This window comes from Megalobrama amblycephala, linkage group LG13 (assembly GCF_018812025.1).
Source record: "Megalobrama amblycephala isolate DHTTF-2021 linkage group LG13, ASM1881202v1, whole genome shotgun sequence".
Lineage (NCBI taxonomy): Eukaryota > Metazoa > Chordata > Actinopteri > Cypriniformes > Xenocyprididae > Megalobrama > Megalobrama amblycephala.
Window position 1 is genome coordinate 1,591,574 of NC_063056.1, and position 19,379 is coordinate 1,610,952.

The following is a 19,379-nucleotide window of genomic DNA, read 5'->3' on the forward strand; positions in this document are numbered from 1 at the left end:
AGTGTGTAGCCGTTTGGGATTGTGCTCACCAACCTTTCTGACACCACTGACAGTGCCCGCCAGTGCCCGCGAGGGGCTGCAGTGCTTCGAAATACGTCCGTGGCACATTGCTTGGAAACAGGGAGCCGCTCTCTTTTAAGAGGGCAAAATTGACATGTTCTGCTCAAGATGAGCCACCAGCCTGCACAGGGGAACACTTGTACAAGTGATCAGTGCAGCAAATGGGATCCTGCTTATAGTCTGTGAGAGAGCGTGAGGAGCAAAAGAGCTCTGATTGTGAAATATGTTTGTTTTTGTTTTTACTGAAAACTCTTTTATTGGCAATGAAACATTCACATTTAACTCTCTGTCACCTTCAGCATGCAAGGGAACAGAAGGAACAGACACAGCAAGGCGAACTCTCTTGCTTGGTGGCTCATAGTCTGTGTCAAACAGCGGTTTCCTCCTCAGAACAATCCCATCATTCAGCCAGGGGCTTTGCTCGGTGGGGTCCCTGTTTCCCTTGCTTCAGGTATCACAGCCAGCTCTGGGTCCTTCAAGCCCAGTGAAGATGGTGCTGGCGATCTGTCCTGCAGTCTGAATGTTAATTGGGCAGATGACACCTGAGAGTGAGACTAGGTGGCAACTACAAATTATGTTGACTATAGACATTTCCAGGACTTTATACTATTATTCATCTTCATGACAGTTCAAGGGCTGGGAATTTACAGTTTTAACCAATAAAAGTAATTATTACAGAAAGCAAAGTCCAAAAAAAAAAAAGTTTTGAGATATATAAAATAAAATAAAATAAAATAAAATAAAATAAAATAAAATAAAATAAAATAAAATAAAATAAAATAAAATTTCCAAAAGTGGCTTTAAGGTCAGTGGACTGAGGAGGCCACTTGAAGACTTCAAAATGCTGAGCATGAACACTTATTGCGCACAACTTTGTTGCATGCACTTTGAGTTTGGGATTGTTATCATGTTGGAAAACACACATTTAATCTCCAAACATTTAATCTACATTGTGTTCAGCAGGATTCCCAAGTATCTGTCCATTTTCAAAGTGCCAGCAACTTTGTAGATCCTTCCAGCAGCTGCTGCAGACATGCGTCCTCAATACCATTATGTAATGGAGCCACGCATGCATTTGGTATTAAAACACTCCAGTCATCACCTGTGAACATACCTGAAACCGTCCAATGCTAGGTTGTTAAATTTTGACTTGTTGGACAGCAGAACACGGCTCTAGTCTTCCACACTCAAGTCCTTATTTTATTTTTGCAGAAGTACATGCATGGAAAAATCCTTTACAATAAGACCAATAACAAACATTAAGATAATAAATTTGGATTTAATAGCAACTAAAGAGCTGTTCCAGTGCTATGCAAATACTATGGAGCTATAGTTTCCACCAGCCTTTTTTGTTAAAATATAATAATATAATGAATAAAATGGTGAATGTTCATCACTAGTCTAACCAAAAATAGTAAACACAATATACATATATACTATCACTACTGAGAGAAGAGGTCACAACCAGTCTTTTTCTTACATTCCACTAAATTTATTGGATGACAAAAACCATTGAAAACTTCACATTACATTCAAATGTTCAAGAAGTGATTTCCAAGTTCAACAGGATAGTCAAAACACAGCTAAATGGTGCAAAACTTTGTATGATACATTCTTTTATTAAATATGCCAAAAACAAGAACTCAAACATAATTGCATAAAGGAATGGATTAGATAATGGCAATGTTTCCAGTTTATGTAGGAGGCAACCACAGCATAGTTAGGGTATACAGTTACACTTTATTTTAAGGTGTCCTTGTTACAGTGTAATTATAAATATTAGTTAACTATATGTACTTACTATTAGTATTAGGTTTGCATGTAATTATGCATAATTTATAGTTATGACTATAGTAACTTCATGTAACGTGTAAAAGGACACCGTAAAATAAAGTGTTACCGGATATACATTCCTGTTTGATCCACAAAAAATTTAGAAAGTTAATAATTACAATAATTATGATGGTATGGAACTATAATAAAATAATATAATTCTTATCACTTAATGTAAAATCATGTCTTCCTCACACTGCTTGATGCGCTCCCTGAGTCGTGATTCAACACTGCTAAAGTGAAAGGCATTTATAGGTCACAATGCTCCACGATATAACAAAATAAACTGCACAGAGCAAGAAATCAGTGCAATAAACAACCATTCACAAATAAAGCTCATCAATATCTGCCGATTCGTGGCACGTGAGATGATGGTTGAGGTATTTCGGAAATAATACTGAGAAACTTGAGGTAGGAGCCGGAGTCTCTCTTACATTGTGGAGAAGATGCAGAACATGTTACTATAAATAAATACTATGAGTAAGGCTAATAATAGGTTTACATAAACAGAATATCTATATATATATATATATATTAAATATGCTTTAAAGTCTTTCAGAATGGGAGTAAAAGGCTGTTAAATACATTCCAAAACAATACAAGAAGCTGGAGAACGGAGCCAATGTCTTCACCATCAACGCAGGAACGGGCAACATTTGTTCAGATGAATAACTTTTTTCTCTCTGTTTCTCTCCAAGAAAACCCCTGAGGCCAATTGTCAAAGACAAATAACAAAATATATCGCTAGCAGACATACAGATCAGCAGCATTTAAGACAAGACAGCAAATATCGGTTGACTTGAGTTTAGAGATAAAAGTGTGATTGATTATTTACTTTCATGTCTAATCGAGCGTGTTTTTGTTCAGATCGCAAGTGACAGATTCGGACACGTGTAAAAAGAGCCGCTGGTTAAGAGAGCCATGTCAGCGGTTTTAACATTCATTTGGTCCCTGGTGATCAGGACAGTCTATTGCAAAACTGGCAAATGCCAAATCCCCAGTTCAAACCCACCACCAAAACATTTTCATAAAAGCATCAAGAAGTACAAGAAACACTCAAACGTATCAATCATCTGTAAGGATAAGACTTTTGCTTTGAGTTTATACCTTTCGCCAACTCTAGACGAGAAAGAGAAAAATCACTTAATGAGATATGAGATAACTACTGCAGTAATACACCAAAGACTTTACTGAAATTCCTGAGAGCAGCTCTATTCCTGAGCGTTAGACCATTAAAAAAGTGACGTTCTTCTCACAGACCTGAGGAAGTTCCAACAGCAGCATTATGCGTTTGTTTTTCCAGTATAGTGATATGATTGGTTTTCTCAGTCGGTGGGTGGAGGGGAGTGACTGTGCTCCGCTTTCTCCCCCGCGAGACCCGCAGACGCTCCCTGAGAGCCCTGCGACGACTGCTGGGCTTTGGCGGGGCAGCTGGCAATCATGTGCGTGACGCTTTGGCAGAAATGGCATCTTTTGGGTTGGGGAGGCAGCTTGCATTCTTTGGCATGATGGTCCAGACCACCACAATTGTAACACCTGTGAAAAAATAATAATCAAAAATGTACTTAAATGATTAAAACGATCACCTTAGAATATACTACTTAAAGGATTAGTTCACTTTCACATAAATTTTCCTGATAATTTACTCTCCTCCATGTCATCCAAGATGTTCATGTCTTTCTTTCTTCAGTGGAAAAGAAATTAAGGTTTTTGATGAAATCATTCCAGGATTATTCTCCATATAGTGGACTTCACTGGACAGTTGAAGGTCAAAATGTCAGTTTCAGTGCAGCTTCAAAGAGCTTTAAACGATCCCAGACGAGGAATGAGAGTCTAATCTAGAGAAACCATCGCTCATTTTCTAAAAAAATACAACTGTATATGCTTTATCAACACAAATGATCTCCTTGCACGTGCTTCCGCATTTCTGTATTCTTCAGAAAGCTTATGCCGTATGTCCTACACTTTCCCTATTCTACTTACAGAAAAAATTGAACTGGCGCCGCATTCGTTCTGTAAGTTGAATAGGGAAGGTGTAGGACATACAGCGTAAGCTTTTTGAAGAATACGGAAATGCGGTTTTGGCGGAACCACTTGCAAGGCGATCATTTGTGTTTATAAAGCATATGCATTTACATTAGATCAGACTCTTATTCCTCGTCTGGGATCGTTTAAAGCTCTTTGAAGCTGCACTGAAACTGTAATTTTGACCTTCAACCGTTTGGTGCCCAGTGAAGTCCACTATAAGGAGAAAAATCCTGGAATGATTTCATTTCTTTTCCACTGAAGAAAGAAAGACATGAACATCTTGGATGACATGGAGGTGAGTAAATTATCAGGAAATTTTTATTTGAAAGTGAACTAATCCTTTAAGCAGGGATTTCAGTGATGATTCCTGTCGTTCTTCAGTACTTGCTAATAGCCAGCTTCTTTAAAGCGCTCTGTGAAAAGTGTCAAAGGTTTCTATTTACAACATGTTTTTGCAGCGTTGAGCTCTGTAGCCAATCACAGACATGTCTGTTGAGCGCATGCACGCAACGGCCAATCAGATGTTTACAAATCCGCTCAACACCACTCAGAATGGCTGAGTTTTTGTTCAGCTCGAGTTCTGCAGTGCACGCTCACGAATCCTCTCATTATAACCAACAAAGCATAAAAATGACATCAATAAGAGATTCATTGCACAGCTTCATTGATTGTAACGGGAGTTCTTCAAGAGTGCAGCTTTGTGTACCTTACATTGTAACTGATAGCTTTAGTGTTTATTATGGCAGTGATCTTTGCTTGCTTTTCCTTTCTGTATATAATATATATTTTCATGCTGCTAACTACACATTGCAAAGTTTCTGGATTGACAACCATATAAATGGGCGACAATGTGATACAGTATGTGAAATGATCTGTGCATTAAATCTTGGAGTGTAAATGCAAAATAATAGAGCTGCCACTTGTTCTATTTAATGTGTAATCTTTGTTGTTCACTTTACAAATCAATCACTTAGTGACTTTTTACATTTAAATGTACAGATTTTTAATAAAAAGCACATCTGTCCTGACAGTGATTATTTTTAATTTCACAAAAAATAGGATGAGATGAGTTAATATTACAAATCGTTTCTTTGCATTTGTTTTTGATTTATTTCCAGTACTCTGTTCACATAGCTATGATACTGACCGTGTTCGTACATCACCACCAAAGACCATTTTTGACCCAGGAAAAACCCTGTTAAGTGACTTAAAAAGGAGCCCCTAAACGGACATGGTGGCGAAAAAAAAGGGGAAAAAAAAATGTCTGGGAGGATAAAGTATATTTCAATGTTTTTTTGTTCAAAAGTTATGCATTTGCCCAAGACATTTTACATTTGCTCACAGAGAACTCCGCTCGAAAGTTTTGCAAGTGAACCCAAAGTTTCTCTGGGGAACGCTAAACAACTGTGATTTCTACTGAAAATCTCTTATTTTTTTTCATCATCATGTCCATAACTTATAGAACAGTTTTGGGAATATAAAAAAGTTCATGTGTGTTTACATGTACAACAAGATGCTGATGACCATCAACAATCAGGTCAATCTAAAATTTTCATTTTCATAACATTCTGCCATTATAGTATTTTGCCTTTTATGACTTATATTCATATAGTATGATATAGTGAGAATATGGAGCTCATACTTGAGGAGGAAAAATACCTCAGACTGAACAAAAATGTGGTGCAGATGCTGATTTTATATGGCCAAAAAGTAAGATGAGATCTTTATAACAGTATAGCAGATGCAATGCATGCAAATATCAATATCTGCCAATAATGTGTCTTAGTATGATGATATTTAAATGCTTAGTTTTATGATCAATGCTCTGTAGTTTTAAAACATGTAATGCAATATAATACAACGATGATTGAGAGATGAACAAATAAACCTTCCTCAAAACCTTGATTATCATATTTAACATGATTGTTTTGAAAATGATGTATGGATATTCAAGTAAACCTTTAGTCCAGTAAATGTTTTTCTTGAAATATTACTAATAATATCAAAGTTATTCTTACATTCACTGTAAAGATTTCACAGCAGAAGGACACGTGAAGCATGAGCTGAAGGTGGACGTTTGTACAATTATAGTAAAAGACTTTTACTTGCGAAAAAAAGTCTAAACTATCAATCAGACGACAGAAGGAAAAAAAGTTTTGATCTTGGCCTTTGCGTATCAAATACGATCCAGTCGGCTTTATAGGGTTAAAGTTTGCCAAACAGCGTGAGCAATCATTCCAAATTTCCAAAGAAAATAAAGGCCATGTGCGGAGGTCCCAGTGGCATATGGGTGCTTGGTACGGGGCAGTCGCTGCTGCATTGATGTCCACTCAGCGGAGGTCATGTGGGCGACTGCAGGGCACAGGGGACGTTCGGGTGACACTATTGCAGCTTCTGGTGGTTTATAGGCACTGACCCGAGGCCTTCATCAGCACAGTGTGTGGCACGGCCGGACAGCAGGCGGAGCGTGCAGAAGGCAATGACAGCCTTTGTTTGAAAAAAGCTGCAGCAGCAACCTATGAACTATGACCTCTTGCAGCCCTAACCCCCAAACACCCCACCCAGTCCCTAAACACATGCAGTTTCCATGGCAACCCTGACCCCTGACCTCTCTCGGGCACCTTCATCTGTTATCAATTAAATAAACTGCGCGCTCGGAGCCGAACGTGCATAACATTCACGCTTTATTCTGCCTAGATTTTCTTCTCCCTTGTGAAAAAGAAGTGATCAGTTGTAATGAAAGTGCAATCTTCTTCAAATCTTGAAAAACTGTAATAATAATAATAATTGTACTAATGCTTCAAACCTTTATATATATATATATTTACATTAAGGTTCTGTTGGTTAATGTTGGTTAATGTATATAATGTATAATAATACATTTGTTACATTATTAATCTTTGTTAATATTAGATGATAAAAATACAACTGTTCATTGTTAGCTCATGTTAGCTCAGGTCATTTAAACAATCAATCAGACACAGCTTTTGATTTTAATTATGTATTAGTAAATGTTGAAATTAACATCAACTAAGAATAATAAATGCTTTTAGACATGCTATTCATTGTTAGTTCATGTTAACTAATATAGTAAACTAATGTTAACTAATATTATGTGTTACCATATTAAAATGTACTTGCAGATAATATAATATTAATGAAATAAAAGACCAAAAAAAGCATACTAAAGGGAGTACGGATTTACTGTTTTCAAACAGACTTAAGTACATTTTTAGAGAATAGTGCAATAATGTAAAGTTTGTATTAATAATGTTAAATTAAAAGCTAAAGTGCATTTTAAAACATTATTTTAATAATCTTTTGTCATGCTTTTAAAAAATACACTTATTTTGATCTTTGATCTAACATACTAAAGCATATGTACTTGATTATAATTTTATCTGTAGTATGTTGTTTAATTTTACATTTAAAGTTAATATATTTTAATATATGTATTGAACTCCCACTTCTTCATTACAAATGTGTAATTACACATATACATAAAAGTTTCAATAGAAATGACGATGAAGTACATTTTACTTTACCTTGTCAGTACATTTAACAGTACACTTTAACCATATTTCAAAGACAATTGAACTCATTATAAAATTACACATAAAGATGCACTTAAGTCCTATTTGAGAGGGTAAAAAAAACTCATAAGTTCAGCTAAATGCATTAAATATAAATTTAAACGACAATATATTTTCTTTTAATTTTATAGTGTCTAAAAAACATTCAAGTCAGTTTGCACTTAAGTATATTCTTTTAAAGCATACCGTTTCTGTAATAAGCACTCTTTTTAAAAGTATGCTAAAGTGTACTTCTCCTTCACAAAGGCTGCATCATTAAACAATGACGGGTCCACTGAGCTGATGAATAACCATGATGGACAGATGTGGCTCTTCTTAAAGGGCCAGCGTGCTCCAGGGATGTATCGAACGCAGGCCTCAATAAAGATCTGCTCTCAGATACTGTCAACACAACAGATACCGTCAGTCACAGTGATCAGAATGGACTGACTGCTGGGCCAAATGATACGCCTGTAACTTCCATCTGTATTAAGAGCCAAGAAAGGAATCATTTGGGTCGAGGGTGCAAAAATGGCATGGAATAAATTCCTCACTCTATGGATTGATCCAGTGAATAATTCTGAGGAATATTTTTTTCTTGCAAATTAAATGGAAAACTGGGTGATCATCCTCATAGTTAACATTTAAAGTTGCTTTCAGATGTTGAATAACCTCAGGATTGGGGGATATCCATCATATCCATCAGGTATAAATGCATCAGTGACCAGGCATTTTAACCAGTTATTGATCCGGCTCTCATCGACAGCCTGTCCATGCAGCCCTAACCGAGGGCAAGGGGAGGGAGGAGGGGAGGAACTGGTGACAGGGGTGACGCATTTTCAGAGAGATCAAAGAGAGGGGTTCAGGCTCTTCCTATGGGCTGCTAAAACACACACACACACACACACACTATAGCACCATATTGAAGAAAGAGCCACACACTGTAAAACATTTCCTAAAGGATGAGCTATTTCTACCTGTAATATAATAGAGTGATTTTACATGTACAACAAATGCTGATATGCTTTTTTCTATTTATACAGTTTCATAAATGGCATGTGCACATCAAATATGGTGGAAGAATGACAATAAAAGGATTCACTGTCAAAGCAAAACCTATCGAAATGCAAAAAGGGTTGACAATTTCAGCATTGTTCTTTGTCAACAGTGCAGTGATGTATGAAGCACAGCTCACATAAAAGTCACTGTCAAACCAAGCTAATTTCATTGGTCGGCGCAGCGAATTTGAGTGATCAACTTGAACCCATTGCAAAATCTTTCACCCTAAAGGGCCCGATATACTTCACGTGAAACCGAAGAAGGAAGATGTGTGATGTCATTGAGAACAAAATCAGACCAAAACGAAGTTCATTTCAGGAGTTCGAAACAGCTTGCCAGAGCAAACTTTCTGGAAAAGTTCACTGTGGCTGATAAACACCATCAAACTACCACTGGTCTGTGGTGATTATGCAATAGGCTTTCCTTTTCTGAGACGTTAGTAAAAACATGAATACACCGGAGAGCCGCTTTATAACAAACTGAAGTGATTCTAATTGAAAGAGACACTGACGCTGTTTTCCATTGTTTAAAGGATTAGTTCACTTCAGAATTCAAATTTCCTGATAATTTACTCACCTCCATGTCATCCAAGATGTTCATGTCTTTCTTTCTTCAGTCGAAGAGAAATGAAGGTTTTTGATGAAATCATTCCAGGATTTTTCTCCATATAGTGGACTTCACTGGGGTTCAACGGGTTGAAGGTCAAAATTACAGTTTCAGTGCAGCTTCAAAGAGCTTTAAACGATACCAGGCGAGGAATAAGAGTCTTATCTAGAGAAACCATCGGACATTTTCTAAAAAAAAATAAAAATTATATACTTTTTAACCACAAATGCTCTGAGATGCTCCTTGCATGACGTAATTATGTTGGAAAGGTCACATGTGACGTAGGTGGAAGTAAAACTCTCATTTTCTCCTCCAACTTCATCCGACATCATTGTTTTACCTTTTTTTGTAAAGGTTGTTTGATTTAGTCTTTGCACGTTCGATCTGTAAACACTGGATCGGTACTTCTGCCCACGTCACACGTGACCTTTTCAACGTGATTACGTCATGCGTGGAGCATCACAGAGCAGTGCAAGACGAGCATTTGTGGTTAAAAAGTATATAAATGTTTATTTTTTTAAGAAAATGGCCGATGGTTTCTCTAGATAAGACTCTTATTCCTCGTCTGGGATCATGTTTGAAGCTGCACTGAAACTGACATTTGGACTAATTTTAATTCTGAAGTGAACTAATCCTTTAATACTGTAAAGCTGCTTGATTTGAAGGAATCTAGTGTATAATATGTGCACTTTATGTAATAATATGTACCACTGAGATACTAATATGCACCATTTAAGGCCGGGTAAACAAGGTACAGAAGTATACCTTCTAAAGGGTACTGCCCCAGTCACTTTCTTCTGAGAGTGTATTTATTTGACCAGCCAAACAAGGCAACCTAATGGCACAGGACTTAAAATAAAGCTATTGGAAAGACCCGTGTTTCTTAGTAACAGAGAGGAAACCGCCCTTTTGCTCACAGCTGTTCAAAGCGAAATATGTGAATCGTTATGTTACGTTTCAGCTCTGAGACGACTCACCTGTCTCCTTTGGCCCGGCGTTTCTGGACGCTCTTGCCTTTGGGTCTCCTGTCACTGCCCACACAGTGAGCTCCTGCAGGACCCGTCACCCGCAGAGACTCCAGACCCTTGGAGGACTTCTTGAACGTGAATTCAACAGCCTCGCCCTCCTTCAGACTGCGGAAACCCTCCATGTGCAGTTTACTCTGAGAGAGGACAGACAAACATCCTCAGTAACACCAAATCCACATTCATTCAGAAACTGAATCAATCACATGCAGAAGGCAAGAAAGTGCTGTTAGGTTGGAAACGTAAAACATCTGGTCTCATCAAAGTGTTTGTGTTACTGTAGAAGACACTATTCAAGAGGACTGCAGTGTGTGCATCTGTATGTGTGATGTGCGTTCTTATGGGATATGAAAGAGAAAGCCAGTGATTTATGTGTGAAAAACCCATGCCTTACCATCCCCCGACCCAGGTTACAGCATTCCTGATTCACACACACACACACACATCCCCCACAGCACACACACGTCTCTTATCCCACTCTCTGACCACAGGGAAGGATGCTGTGGAAGGGGTCCACGAAAATTCTTCAAATGGTTGCTTGGCTTTAGTGTCTCCTGAGGGCGAATATATTCCCTGTTAAGAATTTACTCCTATGGGAAAGTGTAAATGTAGCACCTGAACTAATTATTTAAAGAAATAGAGTGCTGGAGGGATGACGTATTTTTGTAGGCCAAACCTGGAAACGACTTCGTATTTTAGCACTTCGGCTTCCAATCGGCCTTGAAGTCAGTGGGTTTTTGGTAAAATGAGTTCAAGCTCAAGATATTCTCATGTTTCATTCAACGCCATAAAATACATCAGTAATACCCCCTTTGTGATTATTTTAAAGATTTTAATAAAATAATCTATAATAATAACTCATTTTAGATCTGCCTCCATTTTCTCTACTAGAAAAGATCTGTCTCTACTTCCATTTAATTGTGACTTTAAGACTCGTCCCTCTTTACTATGCAAATTACAATAAATGGGAAGTGAAGCTCTCAGGCTTCGAAATAAAAAGGATGCAAACACACATTAAAAATATGCAAGTAGTTAAAGGATTAGTTCACTTCAGAATTCAGATTTCCTGATAATTTACTCACCCCCATGTCATCCAAGATGTTCATGTCTTTCTTTCTTCAGTGGAAAAGAAATGAAGGTTTTTGAGGAAAACATTCCAGGATTTTTCTCCATATAGTGGACTTCACTGGGGTTCAACGGGTTGAAGGTCAAAATTACAGTTTCAGTGCAGCTTCAAAGAGCTCTACATGATCCCAGACGAGGAATAAGAGTAATAAATAAAAATAAAAAGCCATGCATTACGTAATTACGTTGGAAAGGTCACGCGTGATGTAGGTGGAACATGCAAAGATTAAGTCAAATGCCCTTTACAAAAAAAGGTAAAACAACGATGTTGGACGATTTTGAAGTTGGAGGAGAAAATTAAAGTTTTTCACCCTACCACGGTACAAATGCAAGATGAGCATTTGTGGTTAAAAAGTGTATAATTTTTTTTTTTTTTTAAATGGCCGATGGTTTCTCTAGATAAGACTCTTATTCCTCGTCTGGGATCATGTAGAGCTCTTTGAAGCTGCACTGAAACTGACATTTGACCTTCAACCTACTGAACCCCAGTGAAGTCCACTATATGGAGAAAAATCCTGGACTGTTTCCCTCAAAAACCTTCATTTCTTTTCCACTGAAGAAAGAAAGACATGAACATCTTGGATGACATGGAGGAGAGTAAATTATCAGAAAATTTTAATTCTAAAGTGAACTAATCCTTTAATGTGAAAAGCAGCAATGTCTAATTTATTTTTATTTTAAAAAATCCATTAAGTCAGATATTTTCAACAAATTTGTTTATCAGGTTCACAAACCTGGTCTGAATGATTTGTTCACAAATTTTCACAAAGTCCAGTTCATCATATGGCTTGAGAAGACTTAGAATATAGTGCAAGAATAGTATGGACCACTTTTCTGTTGTTTTTGAAGATTGAAAGCCTCAGTGCCCATTATTGTCAATGCATGAATGACCAATGAATGACCAACACAGTCCTATTCAATGACCAATTCACCTCCTGTGTTCAATGAAATAAAGAAAATCATACATTTGGAACAACATGAGGTGGGCGAATGATGATTGAATTTTGAAGCCTTATTCATAGACAACTAATGCTACCCTGTACTTCAGTATCCTGGACACTATCTATTGTCTGCACAGAATGGCATTCTACTCATGCATTAAAAACAATGCATTACATTTCCTCTTAATGTTGCATTTCACATTCTTCTGCCACCAACCAATGGCGGCAATGTGAGCTCATACAGTAATGCATTACACAACTGATAAACACAATGAGCAGAAGCATTATGGGATTATGGGAGCATCTCATCTCTTATTTTACCTCAACATCAAAAGAAAGAAATTATACATTGCATTTGACCATTTAGCATTATTTGCATGACTGTGAAATCCATTTTATCTCGCCCTTTCAACTGTCAGTAGCTTACAGTTATGCAAAAAAACAAACAAACAAAAAACACACATTCTCATTACTGTAATGCACAAATTATCACGTGCATTTGTAAAGTAATATTAGGCATGGCCGTCGAGCACTATGCTATTTTCTTTCACCTCTAAGAAAAGCATAATTATATTAGTTAGAGTTTATGTAGCACAGTTTATCGTCAGCATTTGGCTTAAAAACGAGAAACGAAGAAAATGCCTTTTAATACTCAAACTATTCTAGCTCTCCTGGATATTTTATATACGATTTTAAGAAATAAGGCAGATAATTCTCTACAATAAGTGTATCAAACACCGTCAGTGGATCCTCAGATGACTAGTAATACAGATTGTCGTATTGATGTGATGTAAGCGGCCCCACGAGGATCTGTAGCAGTGTTTGTTTTGTGGAAACACTGTTGGTCACAGATATGTTGAGGCAGATGCAGTGTTCCCTTTCAAGTACTTCCATTGTGTGTCGGTCAAAGTGACCGTTAACGTATTTCCCTAGACGCGTGTGACCCCCAACCCCCAACTTCCCTTCCTCCATCTGACATCTCTCTGACATGCTTTAAGGCATCTTTAGAGCTGTTCCTACAGTAAAAACCCTAAGAAGAGAGCATGTTCACTGGATCTGTACTGGATGATCCATTCGTAACAGTCACACAGGTGATGGAGAAATCACAAGCAAAGAGGTTTGGACATAACAGGAAGCAAAACTCCACGGATAAAGAAAGGATCTGTCATGCAGAGAGAGCTGTCTTTCTTTTGTTTGCTCTCACAAAGAGCGGTGGAGTTAATGTTGTGTAGCTGAGGCCCGCTGTCACAGCCAAACGTGTGCGCGGCACGTGGATGGGGAATTAATCTCGCCACGCTCGCCTCTGGCTTGCTTAGATGGGCTGTAAGAAACACTTAACATTCAGTAACGTTATCGGTTCGACTGCACTGACACGACTGGATGAGAACAAAACTTTAAGTGCATTGAGCTGAATAACAACACTATTGTAGAGCTGCTTTATTCAGAATTTGAATTTGTCTAACATTTGATGAAGTTTGCATCATTGATTACGTTATTTTCCTGTTTATTACTGTGAAGCTGCTTTGAAACAATCTGTATTAATAACATAAAGCCGAGTTCTTTTTCACTGCTTATTGCACTTAAACAGTCATATTCACTCAAAATAATGTCAAAATGCCAGTCTTGGCAAGTATTCATGTAAACACAGTCAGTTATGTTTGAAGTGAACGTAAACAGTAGAGAAAGAAAACACATGTGTAACAGTATAATGGATCAGTGCATCAGGTCTTAAAGTGACAGCAGCCTAATATACCTGCTGCCAAATTATGAGATCATATTAAAATATGGCAGTTTTTCCCCATGTATCAATGTCAATACTGTGGCCAGTGAAAATGGTAGAGTGGCTGGTAACTTTGGAAAACCAACATTGACTGGTGAGCAAAAGAGTTAATGCTAAACGAATAATACTAAACGAAGCTGCACATTCCTGATCTGAAGTCTCAGCAACTCTCCAGGGACACAAATGGCCACCCAGTTGGTCACCCCTACAAAAGGGCTCCTAAATGTTTCCACTTCAATAGCATACAAGTATCTGTGGCTAATGACTTTATGACAGGAAACAAGATTAAAGGGGTCATCTCTTGCTGACAGGCCAGACTATTGTTTTAAGACACGGCACTTACATGGGAAATGAGAGTTGAGAGAGAAATACTAACCATACCAGCGAGGACCAATGCAATTACTGCTGAAGATCAAACACTCTGGGCAGTGGTGCTGTTTGACCGGTGTTTGGACAATCAGGAGCGACTAAACAATTTTAGGTTTCAGATGTTGGCTTTCCAAAACACAACAAAAAGGTAAATGGGAAAGGGGTCAGTGCAACACCCCCTTGAAATTATCAATGGGTTAAATGTCTGAAATAAGGTCTGCGGTGAACACAGGCTCAAGATATTTTTCATGTTTTATTCCACAACATAAAACAAATCAGTAATACCATCGTGTGATATTTTTTTAACGTGTCTTGAGAAAGGCGGTTGCTAACGTGTCTAAATGGCACTACAATGCTGAAGACATTAAACATCAAGCGACTGCGGTTTATAGCCTACGTTTGGCTTTTTACTTCTGCCGAATGTATTTAGGCTTCAAAATTCATAAAAGTGGTGTTCATCTGTGATTATCATGATGAAAAAAAAACATGTAATTTGTGACAGAGCTTATATTTTCTGTTTTATTTTTAAAAATATGTTTCTCAACACTTACCTGATGGACAAACACGTCGACTGGGGTTTCTAAAGGCACACCATCTCGTGTGGTCATGGACAGGAATCCAAAACCCATCCGAACGTTGAACCACTTGCACACGCCCACGCCATGGTACGACTGAGGGTCTTCCTCGGGGGCCTGCCCCTCCTCCTCCTCTGTTTTCGTACAGCCCTCCTACAAAACCATTTATATTTACAATCAGAGTTTTTATAGGGGAAAATATATGCATGCAGACATGTAGCCTATTCAAATGTGAAATCTCAAAATTCAGTGAAAGATTAAAAAATAATTGCCAAAATGACAGACCTAGAAACCAACAGTGTTTTATATATATATATATATATATATATATATATATATATATAAACTTGATAAACTTGATATCATACAACATAAAAACTTGATAAAAATGCTCATTTTAGAAGGAAATTTCAGATAATATATATATGTATATATATATGCATTTCAGAATAAATACTCTGGCAGTTTAGTATGTGAAATCTCAAAATTCAATGAAAGAGTAAAAATAAATAAATAAATAAATTAATTAAAATGCTGTAAATTGTAGCTTTAATATGTATGCTGAATAACAACATGTGGGCCTATTATCACTATTATGCATTATGTATATATACCTATATATGTTGTAGTATGCCTATTATTTAAATTATTACGCCATTTTGTGTAATAAAAATAAATAAATAAATAAATAATGAGGCAACGAAGAAAATAATATGAACTACTAATTTAAATCACAATTGTAGTGCAGAAAGCTGTGAAAAATGAATAGGCCTATTGAATATATCAATTCATTTAATGATGCCATCTCGGTCTCTCTAATGCTAGCAAATTTTAGGCGCTTTTCTCCAAAGTAGTTGATGGAGACTTCCCAAATGTGTGCTAACATCAAACCCGACGGAGAACAAACACTCTCCTACTTTCTGCTGCTTCATCTTGATCGTCCTGGTGTGAATCTGAACCCATGGTGAGCGGAATTACATCCAGCGCGGGCCTAAAACCCTCCTCAAGTCTCGATAAAACACTCTCTGAGCTCTTCAGGAAAACGGGAGCAAAACAAAGGGGAGCTCCAGGATAACCTCACTTACACTAGCTAGTACACGAGGGAGTGGGGGTCAGGACACGGACACACGAAACACAATGCAGGGACCCCCAGCTCTCCAAAACAAGCAACACCTTGATGTACCTTGATGAAGAGGGCCAGAACCTCCAAAAACAAATGACATACCCTCTGCCATGGGTTCCCCTGTGCGCCTTTCTGCTGAGCTTGTGTTAATCTCGGTTCTCCAGGTGATCCCTCATGGATCGGTCACTGCTCTGGACTGATGCTTCTCATGGTCGACCCCCTCTCTCACAGTTTCGGTCAAGTCCACGTGATTCCCAATCACTCTCCCCTCCAGGATGACCAACACATTCCTCAATGGATGCCCCCCTCAGTCCAAAACAGACCAATCAGGCAGAGAGCGCCATCACTGCGCTAAAGTCCGGCCCACAAACTCCTCCACACAAGGTGACCACAACAGCAGGAGATGACCGCTCCACACTCTGGAAAAGGTGAACACCAGTGTCGCACTGATCATTTAGGCCTGTTAAGGCCTTTCTTAGGATATATAAGAAGTCATAATGAGATATTTTGAATAATTGCTAACTGCATTTGTTTCATTAACTTGATATTTTTAGATGTCTCTAAATGAAATGGTCTGAACATGTTCAAAAGGAGAGTAAAGACTCAATGCTGCAGATTATCACTGTTTTTGAACATGGTTTTAAAACTGTGTTTGACACAAAAGGACTGAATGCAGCGACAAAACAGAAACCGAAACTCGAAGTATTTCAATGATCTCCTGTGCCCCAGAATCATTATATGTTCACAAGAAATGCACCTTTAACATGTTTAAATTGTAGGCTATTAGTAAATACTATTCTCATTTACGATTTTTTTTTTTTAAACCAAGAGCATTATGGAATAAATTCCGACCAAACCGATATTATAAATCATATCATAAATTAAATGTAAAATAATAATTATGTTTATCATCTCAGTATTGTTCGTGCACGAGTAGAACAAACACAAAACAAGTTTACTGTCATTCATCGACCTTATTTTTTCAATAGCATATTATTAATTTCACACAATTAGAAAATAAATAAAACATTGATTTGAGATCAGGATAAATTTGATCGATCTTCTGAAGTGTCGATCAGATGATACACATTGTTCTTTATGCGACATTATCACGGGGTTTATGATGATGATGATGATGATGAAGATGATACACTGAAAAAAGCGGCAACCATCTACATTTACTTCAATTAAAGAATATTTAATATCTCTGAAGCAACCTACAAACATTTAAACTAATTTTGGGGTCACATCGGATAGAAATCGCTCTTTAAGGTGTAATTTCACACTGAAATTTTTTACAGTATGATTATTATTACAATAATAATCAAACGAAACCAGAAAGAAATGAGTGTAATTCGTGCTGCCATTGACATTCAAAACCACCTCCAAATGGTTGAGTTGTTAAATTCACTTTCACCATTCATATCCGTTGTTAAATTTCGTTTGTATATTGTCATATAAAATATTATTATATCATCATATCATATTGTCATGTTGTTTGACATAACTTAATGATTCTTTTAAAACAGTATTTGTTTGAAAAAGCCCAAATGTCCTCCAGCGAATGATTCATTCTGTGATCAGAGATGCAGGAAGAGAAGCTGTCCTCCCCCATCCAAACAATCAATAATCAAACATGAACGCCAATTGATCAATGCACTGTTGCTATGGTGATGCAACAAGTAACCTACCTATCAATAACCCCTGATTCCAACTACAATGAGCATGCAAAACTGCACATACATCACATCTCAAGGGCTTGAGCACAAACATGACATTTCATGGGCGAAAAATGTTTTTATTGTGAAGGAAAATATATGTTATATTTTGCATTTACATTCTTTTCTCATAGAAAGCTTTTCCCAGGCTGTAATGTTGTTGAATGCACATGCAAAATAAGTTTGTCATATGTTTATTGATACAAGTTTCTGTATTTAGAGTCTGCAAAAATGAACCACATGCAAACTCTTTTTAACATTTAACTTTGTTCTTGCTTTAAATAACCATCAGCTCTTTCCTCAATTAACAGAAATCTGAATTATGTTCATTTAAACATTAAAACATTAGACCCTTAAACTGAAGGTATCATACTTGAGATCAGTTTTCAACATAACTGGAAAATGTAGCAGTTATTGTTAAGATCATGTTCATGTGCAGAGTTAATATCAGCGTAATACAAACAAAACTATCATTTTAGAGAAGCATCTGTGATTACCTTTATGTATAATACATTATAATGGTATTCATAAAATAATTATAACCAAAGTTAAAATGCATTATAATATTTGCACACTCCTTGTTAAAGCGGAAACTGGTTGTTTGTTGTGTGCTTTAATACATTATACTTTCTTGAGGTGTATAATAATGTATTATAACTGTGGTTACAATTATTCATGAGATCATACAAAGCACAAGGTGCATAATTAATACATTAAAATACTTTTGCATGCATAAAGGCTTTATTTTTATATTTGTGGTGAAAGAACTTGGAACATGTAGCGTTTAAACACTGTATTTAGCTGATGAAACTATATAATTTAATTATAAGGATTCTTATATGATGAAAAATTAAGTGAAAAAGGTTTTCTTTTTTAAAGGCAGGGATGTAGATTTCATACAGCAAACAGTGTATTTCCCCACAGGACAGACTCAGGAAATGGTTGATAAAACTGGATATGATTAGAACATAATCCAGACTTTTTTAAGTGAAGAAAATTGAAGGGAACACAATACATCAAAATGTCTTGGAAGAAACACAATGAGTCATATTAGCGACAGTTCAGAGTTTGAAACTATATACTTCCAATAGGTATCCATTACTTTTTAATTCATTTTATAAAACAGAAGTAGCTCGAATGGCTCTGCTCTCAACCGTATGGAAATAACTTATGTGATCACACTGCACAAAAGGGATTTTTGTCCTGTTTTACAGTGCAAATGTCTAAAGATTTTTAAATCAAGATGCTTTTACTGGACATACAAAATGACATAAAATATACCATCTTGTTTTCTGTGAAACGATCTAAATGAAGTGAATTTATCATTAAAACAAATATAACAACTATTTGCCAGTGGACTCAAAGGGAACTTTCCATAACTCATTGACAGATAAGATATTTGTTTTTGTTTTAAGCATAAACTCTCATAATTTTGTTACATTTTTCAAAACTTTGTTTTGCATTTAAGCAAATGAGATATTTGCATTGGAAAACAGGACAAAAATACTAAGGAAGATATTCATTTTTGAAATGCATGCAGCATTTAATGCCATGACCTTATGAGT

General features: G+C 36.8%; 1 protein-coding gene across 2 annotated transcripts; it reads right to left on the reverse strand.

The window, feature by feature from the left end:
• Positions 1–1,541: 1,541 nt before the first annotated feature.
• On the reverse strand, positions 1,542–17,076 carry lin28aa (lin-28 homolog Aa). Of its 2 annotated transcripts, none has more exons than XM_048152822.1 (4): positions 16,199–17,076; positions 14,950–15,126; positions 10,136–10,320; positions 1,542–3,429 (listed from the first exon to the last, which is right to left on the reverse strand). In XM_048152822.1, exons 2-4 carry the CDS (start codon positions 15,025–15,027, stop codon positions 3,219–3,221), a joined length of 474 nt encoding a protein of 157 aa, XP_048008779.1. In that variant the 5' UTR covers positions 15,028–15,126; positions 16,199–17,076; the 3' UTR covers positions 1,542–3,218. The 2 variants fall into 2 exon arrangements, with proteins under 2 accessions (XP_048008779.1, XP_048008777.1); XM_048152820.1 differs by lacking the exon at positions 16,199–17,076 and adding an exon at positions 15,891–16,176.
• Between the last annotated feature and the right edge of the window lie 2,303 nt (positions 17,077–19,379).

Bases quoted from the DNA above. Each gene is read 5' to 3' on its own strand.
- lin28aa (XM_048152820.1), bottom strand. The intron at 10,321-14,949 runs GTAAGTGTTGAG...GTCCTCTCTCAG, and splicing joins TCGACGTGTTTGTCCATCAG to AGTAAACTGCACATGGAGGG. The intron at 3,430-10,135 runs GTGAGTCGTCTC...ATTTTTTCACAG, and splicing joins CGCCGGGCCAAAGGAGACAG to GTGTTACAATTGTGGTGGTC.